Consider the following 10,000-nt stretch of genomic DNA (forward strand, 5'->3'; position numbering starts at 1 on the left):
AATTTAAACTTTGTAAAGCACAGATCAGTGAGAAATTCGCTTTTTAGGTTGGGAAAAGGCAGTCGTAGCAAATAAACAGAGAAAAAAATACTTAAATCTGGAAAAGTCTCTCTTGGGTCTCTCTGTTGCCTGTATCACTCTGCAGGACATCACGAGGAGCTGTGCGGAGTTGTATAATGGTGCAAAACTGCGCAAATGTGGGTTTTAAAACAGGGAAACTCAGAGATAGGAATTGACCCAAAACGGCCAATACGCTACTAGTTTCAGGGCTGATGGAAAGTGTTATAAAGCTTTGAAAGCTGGTTATTGGTTATATCCTAGGCAGGAATATAATTTAAGCTGCTTAGGATATTGCAAAATTTATTTTCACAATTGTACTCTCTCAAGGCTGCGGTCGGCCCCTCCCTTGCTTTTTATCTTATTAGTTTCTTTTACATTGCATTTATCTCATTCCAGTTACACACTGCCTCCTCCACCTCTGTTCCTTCTTTGCTCCTCTGAACATCCTGACTCCCATTTTTAATAATGGTTTCTTCAGGCTGTAAGGTTTTCCAGCATTCTGCACTTGCTGTATCAAGCTGTCTGCAAAGCTGTAAACTGAAATGAAAATTAAGGTTACCTCCTAGTATTTGATCTAGGTTTCTACAGCTCATTTACTGGCTGTGTGGTTTCAGCAACTCTGAGTTAATATCCCACCATATGGATCACTGTTGCAGCATCATTCATAATGCTTTGAACAAATGCTGTGGATACTCTACAAAAGGGCCTTACAGAAACGGATGCTTGGTGCCAGAGCCATGGGCTCAAGCTCAGTGCCAAGAAATGTATAGTTATCCCATTTGGGGAAAAAAACATGTACCCGTGAATTACCACATAGATGGCAGTACACTAAACACCTTAAGTGTAATAAGAGTCTTAGGAACACAGGTGGACAGTGGTCTTACCTTGAATAACCACATCGCCACAACAGTCAGAAAATCTTTCTATGTGTCACACCTCATCACTAAGGGCTTTTCATCCAGAAAAAAGGTCATTGTCCCACTGTACTCATCCCTCATTAAACCCATTATAGAATACAACGCCCCATTTGGCATGTACCTTTCAAGACATCTGCAACAACTGGAAAGGCCGCAGAAATACCTCACTAAAAGAATCACAGGCCTAAAGCAGATGCCCTATGCTGACTGCCTTAAACTCCAGCTATACTCTGTCGCATATAGTTTACTCCGAGGCGATCTCTGCTTAACATACAAGGCCATGTCAAGCCCAGAGCTGTTGGACATGCTACACTTAAGGAAATCCCAATCCCTCAGAGCCGCACGGTCCAGGGATCTAAACCTCTTGTCATCACAATAAACAAAACATGCTGGAAGGATAGGTTCCTGACCCAGAGCCTCCCCAGACTCTGGAATAGACTGCCCATACATGTCAAGCATAGCGCCTCTTTAGCCCTTTTCAAAAAAGAACCTTTATGATTAGATGGGAGAAAGGAAATTCACCCCGGGGATCACATCAGTCGCCCTGCTAGACAGGGGTTCAGGGAAGTAAATAGTGTGGGAAGAAATAGCCAGGGAATTGTTATGGCTAGGCTTGTATAGGACTTAGGGCCGATAGCCTAGTACCAACCAGTGAACCTATGAACAATCGTTGCAGTATCCATTCGACCAACTTTGACTTGGGGAGCTCTAGATTTGTTCTGAATGGTGGTTGATCTCTGTGCCAAGGATAGGCTTTAGTAGAGAAGAGAGAGCATCCTGCATTATCTTTTCCTGCACAAAACAGTCGGTAGTTTTGTCTGCATGTTTTATTTAGGTGACTTTAATATGTTGGGGTGTGTACCCAGGCTGCGATCTTTCCCTTTTCCTACTAGTTTTGCATTTTGCTGTTTTAGTTGTCAAAGTTCATAAAATACGGTACCTTTGTTTGTTATGATTTTGGAAGTCGTTTTAAGGCCAGTTACATCCCTGGGAAATAAGAAAAGATCACCAACACCTGCAACTCTCTAGGAGACTGAGTTCACTGAAGTTTTATTCTCTTCAGTGTACTTTCTGTCTTTGCAAGAATTACTCAGTATTAGCTTTTGAACACTGTACACTTTTTCTAAAAAGAAAACTGTACTTGTGGACTGCGACTTCAGGTATTTATACAAAAGAAACAAAGCTTCTTTCTTAGGTGAAAAGGTGTCTCCTCCTTCAGATAGCTTTCCTTTGTGTCCTTGTAACCAAAAGATGAAGTACCACCATAAAATTGAAATCTAAAAAGTTAGTTGTGAAAGATTGTACAGGCTTTGGGCTTTGACTGTTGGTCCTGTGAAGACCTTAATGCACTAGCTTCTGTTAAAGTGCAGGCTGACCAGACACTGACTTTAGTATCTGTTTCTTCACTATTGGCCTGTTGGAGGCCAGCAGGGGAAGAGTATCTTCAGTCTTTCTCAGGTTTTGGTAGAGATGTCGTTTTTATACTTTTTTTCTTTCTCTGTGACGATCTTCCTTCATGCCCTTGCTTTGACCACATCCATTTGTCCCCCCTTCTCTTAAGAGACAGTTGCAGTTTAGGTGTCATCCAGGTAACAATGAGAGATTTTCCATTCTGTGGCTTTAATACCTCTCCTGATGCCTGCATCAAGCTCTCCTACCTGCAAGAGCACACACAGAATGGAAAATCTCTCATTGTGCCTGTTTCCATCCTCCCTCTTCATGCTGTGGACTGTGTTCAAGAAGGTGCCATTGCTGCAGTGGCCAAACTACCTGTGTATGCCCAAGATGTGCAAGCTGACATCAGTTGCTCATGCTTGCCGTTTTACCCAAGTTCACCCAGTGTTTAGGTGACTAGTCTGTTCTGGGTGATCTGGGACTTATTGAGGGCTTTTTCCCTTGGTGTTATGAAGCCAACTGGGCCTCAGTTATTTTTGTCTATTTTATAGATGGATGCTGGTTGCCAGGCATCCATGGGAGGTTACTACAAGTACTTGCATACTAGTAATTCATGACACACTTGCTGTAAATGTTAAGTTGTCTTAACTCTCATTAGCCCAGTACTAGTTAAATTACCTAGCCCTCGAATCAGCTGACCCTACTGAACTACTTAACCCTACTAGAACCCTAACTGACCATGGCACTTCCCTCCCTAACCTGAGAGTCCTCGATCTTTCAACAAACCTAAACTCCCCCTAAACCTGAAGCCCCCATTAGCTGCCTAACCTTAAACTCCCCTCCTTCTCCCTAAACATAACATCTGTGTGCTCCCACTCCTGATCTCTGTTTGAAGCCCTCACCCACCCCTCCCCTCCCTATAGTTGCTGGCCTTACCTTGATTAAATTCTGATATTATGGTCAGGTGAGATGTGGCAGCTCTCCATACAGCTGCCGCATCTCACCTGAACATGTATTTGTGACGAGATGCTGGCCACGCAAGCTATAAGATGCCAGAGTCCCTGGCTGTGATATACCCGTCTATAAGCATCTGAGACTATGATGCGTAGTAGACCTGAGGCCAAGTCCCTCACCACTTAGAAACATCCTTCATTTTCTCTTTCATACTATATCCTTACCTTTTTCATGCAAGAGCCTCAGGCTTCAAGTCAGGAATGATTTTGGTAGCTTAAGAAAAAAACCTACACTGGCTCCATCCATTTTTTATTACAGGCATTTTGTTGAAAAATGTGTGAATATCCTGACCGCCAAGGTGGGGGTCTCTTCCTCTGGTATAAGCCCTTCCACTAAAAGGAAAAGGGAACCTTCCTCCCAAACAATTGGGGAGTACAAGTATGAGGACTGTGTATATTCCAGGCAGATTTACTCTTGCTTTGGATAGTTTAGGATGCTGATGAACAAAGATCATTTTGTTCTGATACTTCACATGGGACTTAACTCCTTGGATTGGCACTCTATTTGAAGCAAGAGTACATTGTAGAAGGGATAGACAAATTCAGACACACTTAATAGCTGTCTAGTATTGTGCATAGAGGATTCCAAGCTCATGACCATTCCTCTGTTCTGTTCACTGTTAAGTGACTTCCATTTCACCAGTTAATAATGCTCGACTGGAGCTTACTGACAGCCACCATCTTCCAGGAAGCCTGATAGTTTATTTAGAGTAGAAGAAACATTCAGATACCTTTACAAAATACAACTGCAGACTTTGTGATAAAATCTGTGTTATCGTGCAGTCCAGACTGTCATCCACTAATACACTTTCCGTAGACAAGTAGTGTCATAACATATAAAACTTCAGGATGAAAGGTTGTACTTCTTATGTCTTGGATGTAAATGCTGTAAATTGTTAAATCCATATGTTATAATATTAGGAGGATACTCCAAACTAAATAATGGATATGACTGAGGGAATGTCAACTGTAGACCTAAAGCAAAGGCTTATTTGACTTTCTTAATGACTGTCAAATCCTGGACTGAATCAAGGAATAAGTCTGTACCTTGCAACCCAGATGAAGGAGGGTTATTATAGGTAGGTGGTTTTACTATGATGAAGTTGAGGAACTAATGTAGTTTAGTGTCGGCTAGAAGTGCTTTTTTATTTCATGGGCGACTAGTTTTGTTCTCACTTGCTGTAAACAGCAAATACTCTACCTCCAGCTAACCTGATCCCAGTAAATTACATAGCCGTCCCACTGCCTGACTCTACTAAACTACATAGGTCTCACAATAATTCTCAACTCTAAAGCCCCCACTCATTCCCCTAACTGTAACTTGAAACCTCATTCCCTAACCATGATCCTAAAACTCCCTCTTATTCCGTAAACCTAAATTCCTAGATCGCTTCCTAACCCTAAACTCCCCCCTTCTGCTCCTTAAACCTAAATTTAAATTCTGTTTCCTAAACCTAAATTCCGTCTTTTGTCCCCAATCCTAAACTTCCCACCAACTGCCCAAACTTAATTTCAAACTTTATGTACTAGCCTTAAGCCTAACAGCTAGACTCACACACTCTTCTCATGTCTGCCACAGTTACCTTACTCAGACTCTGCTATGCATTTGTGTGGCAGTTCCACCCTCTGGACATGGCTGCTGCACCTTGCCTCACCATGTACTCAAATTACAGCCTGAGCAGCAGTCCATCTGACCTTGAAGACACTTGAGTTCATGGCTGCAAGAGTGTACTGCGTGAAGACAGAACTTGAAAACGTGACCCTGGAGTTTGTTTATATGCAGAGAGAACTTTTTAAAATTAGTATCAGCATGCCCCGCCTTTTTTATTTTGTACCATGTCCATGTAAATTAAGTTTTGGCTAGGTATGTGCCCCACACTCCTATTGCACACTGTCATAGTTGCACTCGTGTACAAAAATCACTACTTTCAAGGCTAACATACACACACACTCACCTACCTACCGACACCTAATCTCCCCCCAAAAACTTGAAACTAACACACTTCTACCCAAAACCCTAAAAAACTAAACACCTACCTTAATCTCAGGACCTAACCAGATATCAGCTGCCATGTGGAAATGCCAGACCACACTGCCCTGTAAAGACACAGCAAACAGAATATACTAGACACCGCACCACACCTACCACAGACTCAGGAAACTTAGAATCGTTTAAAGTGCAGTTTCGAACAACTGCACTTTGAGCATTCTGGTCTTGAAGTACTGAAATTTGGCATTTCAGTATTTTGAGATTCAAAAGAGGACCCGCTTTCCTGTAGAAAGGCAAATGGAAAAGAATCTTCGCGTTGTTTTGCTCAAATTAAGTGGTGTTGATCTGCAGGCAATGCCTATCAACAGTGTAGGTATAGGTATTTAGTTGTCTTGGGTACTGAGGAGTTACTTTTTACAGCCGATTGGAATAACACATAATTGTAATTTTAATTTATTTTTGTAGAGATGATTGTAGCTTGCTCTTCGTTCATTTTGTTGCACATGTATGTCTGCAAACTAGGTATTCTTCACAAGTACAGCAACTTAGGGGTTGGAGATTGCCTGATTTCATGTAAAACTGATTTCTGCATATTCATTTTGTTTTATAGATCCAGTACAGTTAATTATGAAAAAAGTAGAAGTTTGAAAACTGATTTTTATTTACAGGTACATGATTTTTCATCAGAAGACGAGAATAATTTGTTATTACTAAACAAGAAAGCACTGCAGAAGTAAGTTTTATTTAATTATAGACTTATAAATGTTATCCATGAAGTGTAAGAGGTATAAAAGAGACATGATTTTTTTTGTCTTATTGTTTGTTCTACTTTCACGTTATAACACTCTTGTGTATATAATACATTTTACAAATTATATTCTCTTAGTAATAAACCAGAAAGAGTGGTTTTAAGGTAGAATATATGATGGTAAGAGAAACTCGCATGATCTGTATAACACAAGTGTTCCATTCTTGTCAGACAGCTTTTTATGTATTTTAGGTATATTTTAATTTTAAGTCATGCTTATGATTATTGTACAGTCGCATTAAAGTAACCTACCTGTGGATTGTAGTGAATTTACATGGATTCCATTTGTTTTCATTACTACTGGTTTGTCCGTTTGAACACCTTTCTTTTATCACTCCGTGTTTACTTTACTGTAGTGTAGAATAGCCGTATGGAAGCTGCTTGTAATGACCTGATTTTGTCTTACCCTCTTTTTTTCATTTGGCTGTTAGGTTGGTCTGTATTATTTTATAGCACAGCAGGTTGTCTGTTTTCATGTCTGTCCATTGATTTACAGTAAAAGAAAGCAGAAATTCAATGGGTACATAACTCTCATCCTCTTAGCACAAGAAACCTGGACAAAGCCAAAAATAATGGGGGGGGGGGGGCGCAGGGGACGAGGACTCAAAAAATTACAAATTTTCAATATTGCTATTATAAACTTAGAAAGTTGCTAGACAAACGTGTTGTCCTAGCTTGCATTTTTGAAGGATCTGAAGTCTGAAACTCAAATGTCATTGATTTTGCAAGTATTGTCCTCAGTTTTCCCAAAAAACACATTTTATGAGGAACAGACTAAAAATATAAGGTAAAAATCTGGACAGGTCTGAATGGGTGGTGCTTCAACAAAGTATTAGTTTAAGGGTGTGCACACTTATGCAAACACCATATTGTACGTTTTTTATTTTTTCCCCTAACAGATTTGTTTGTTTTTCAATTGATTTGTACAGGTTGTAGGTCACATTTTAGGTGGGGAAAGTTTTGAAATGATGTATTTTGGTCTCGCTTTTTTATTTCTCAAAAACCTGGCATTTTAACAGGGATCATTGCTGTTCTCACCTCTTTGTTATTATGTATTTAACTCTTGGCCTAGCCTAGATGGTTTCTCTCTGCTTTAAGTGTTAGCCACATTGCTGGTAATTTATTTTCTGCTCAATATCGGATTGGTTTGGCTGGCTACAATCAGCTGTAATAGAAGCTGAAATTAAGTACAAACTTGCAGTTTTAAAGATAGTACTGTGTTTTATTTTTCTGTCTATTTAATTGTTTAACTTAGTTTAGCCTGACTGAAATATTTTTTTGCCTGACTGAATTATTTTATATGTTTTCTGTTCTCATCTGTCCTGAAAATGGTTTTTCCCCCTCCCTTCCACCCTATTCTTGTGGTGGTGTCTAGTTGGTGGCTTTGTAGTTGCCCGCCCATACTGTAAATTTGTTCTGGGACACTCCTCCAATCTAGTGTTCACTCTACGTAGTACAGAGACAACATTTGAGAAGACCAACCCACTTCCTCTTTCCTTGCACTTCACTAAAAAAAAAAAAAAGAAACCTTGCACTTTATTCATCTGCTTTTACTGTATTTGTATTTCTTCCTACTTTATTACCTTATTTTGCTTTTGCCTCTTCTTAAAAGTACTCAGTTGTATTCATTCTGCATTTATTACTGCTTGGTAGTAGCCTGATTAAATTGTAACTGTTAATCTAAGCCTGTTGGTTTAAGCACTTGGGGATCAGACCATTTATTTTACATTAAGAAGGTTTATGGTCTACACTTCTGTGCAGGACAGATAGCTTGCATCCTTCTGAGTTGGGAATTGCTGATTTGAAGGCTCATTGTCTGTTATTCTAAAAGTGTATTAGTTCTGGTTTAAGCACTTGGGCTTCAGGCCAGTTACTTTACATTAAGAAGGTTTGTGGTCTGCACTCTTGTGGGAGGAGAAGCTAGATTCTGCCCTTCTGAGCTGGACTTTCTGGTTGAAGGCTTATTGTGCCTGCTTATTTAAACTGTTTCTTTCGGAAATTGGTGCACCTTGTTTGCTGTAGCATAGACTGTATTTAGGCCTTGTTGAATCTAGCTTTGTTTGTATAACTTGAGCACTAATCCAGGCTGTCTTTTTTTTTTTTTTTTTTGGAGAAGGTTTCTGTACATCCTAGTGGCAGGAGTGTGCAGTTAGAACTTGTCTGATAGAAGACTGCTGGAACAGGGCTCAGTTTTGAGCTTTTTTACTGGTTAATTGGGTAATTTGTTTAAATCGGTTTGCTCAGAACTCATTGTAAGCACTAAAGCTACAAATTACTACAGCACTCAGCTTTCTTCACTTGTCTAGAGGAAAACCGCTTTTAGTACTTAATAAATAAGCGCCTTTCCAGACATGTTTATGGGTCAGCTCCCAGTGTTTTCTCCTGTCTACCTGATGAATCTGAGCATCTTGGGGCAGTGCAGCAATTGCCTCATGTACACAGACATCACTCTCCTCCTACCACCCAACACTACAGCCTGTGAGAGATGCACTTGTATAGTCAAACTGGACGCAAAGCTCTCTTCACCCAAGACTGGACTAGACAGTCGAGGAGATGGTAAACACTTGCACCACACCACACTCCTCATGTAGTCCCTCAAAACCTACACCACAAAAACACATACACAGGAACACAAAATACACACCTACATTCACAGAGGCTCTCGATTAAAAATCTGCCCAAGCTACAGAGACCTCCAAAGCAGAAACGCAAGTAACCTCCACCCCCCCAACACAACCCAAATGACACACAGCCCACAAAATCAGTGTGCCACCCAACCACAGCATATACGGCATAACAGAGTACCCAACACTCTAGTCCTTGGTGACTCTATAGTTAGGCAGACTGATGTTCCACTCATCATGCTAAACAAGGCGAAAGTTACTTTCAGCTGCCTGTCTGGTGCCAGGATCCACCACATAATGCACACACTTGGGTCAGTCCACAACAAGTACAATTATGACTCTGCCATTGTCCATGTTAGTGTGAATGACCTGAGATGTACCTCCCTGGACTTCTTGTAGCCCAGGCAGGTATGACCCCAGCCCTGAGAAGCATCCTGCCATCACCCAGAATGATACCACAGTACAAGGACAAAATGATTGACTTCAACAATTGGCTAAGTTTCTGGTCATTTTAAGGGGATCCAGTATCTGTCTGCCTGGGATGACATAATCGACGGACCACGATGCTTTGCCAGAGATGGCCTGCACATGTCGCCCTTGGGATTCTGGATACCGGCTAAGGCTCTTGCCACACCATAGTACCTTTTTTAGGCAAGGTTCAAATGACCATTTCACCACCTTAACAGGTACAAACAAGCAAAATCTGAGGGTGATGCTACTCAATGCTAGAAGTCTAAACCTCAAAATGCACCCACTTGATGCACTCCTTTAAAAATGGAGAATATCAGCATCTGTGCAGTGATAGAGACCTGGCTCAAGGCTCCTGAGAACACCCCTGCATTTCCAGGCTATAATTCATACCACACCTTTCGGCCACCTAACCTGGACTGAAACACTAAAGGCGGAGGCGTGTCCATATTCATTAAGGATATCCACACCTCCATGGTAGTTGCTCAGCATAATGCATCCGAGATTATCCAAGTGCAATTCACTCTGGGTACGACCGCAATCCAAGTTGTAGCTTGCTACAGATCCCTCACCATTCCTCGGGATTCCCACGTCTCATTTTTTGATACACTGGAAAATTATTGGGGTACAACCCAACACCCTAATAATGGGCAATTTCAACTACCCCACCATTGACTGGGAAAACTACTCGTGTACCAACTCTTGCTCAACGTTTTCTGGAATTC

At 41.0% G+C, this 10,000-nt stretch overlaps 1 protein-coding gene across 1 annotated transcript in view; it reads left to right on the forward strand.

Annotated features, from left to right (window-relative positions):
* The window catches only part of PPHLN1 (periphilin 1), a 1,295,616-nt gene that overhangs the window by 53,507 nt on the left and 1,232,109 nt on the right, over positions 1-10,000 (forward strand). The window contains exon 2 of the mRNA XM_044087450.1: positions 6,044-6,108. Within this exon, the coding sequence (XP_043943385.1) occupies position 6,108 (1 nt within the window). The 5' untranslated portion in view covers positions 6,044-6,107. The remainder of the gene's footprint in view (positions 1-6,043; positions 6,109-10,000) is intronic.

The sequence above is a fragment of the Protopterus annectens genome, chromosome 11.part0 (genome assembly GCF_019279795.1).
Source record: "Protopterus annectens isolate FY-2018-M chromosome 11.part0, PAN1.0, whole genome shotgun sequence".
In the NCBI taxonomy this organism is placed as follows: Eukaryota; Metazoa; Chordata; order Ceratodontiformes; family Protopteridae; genus Protopterus; species Protopterus annectens.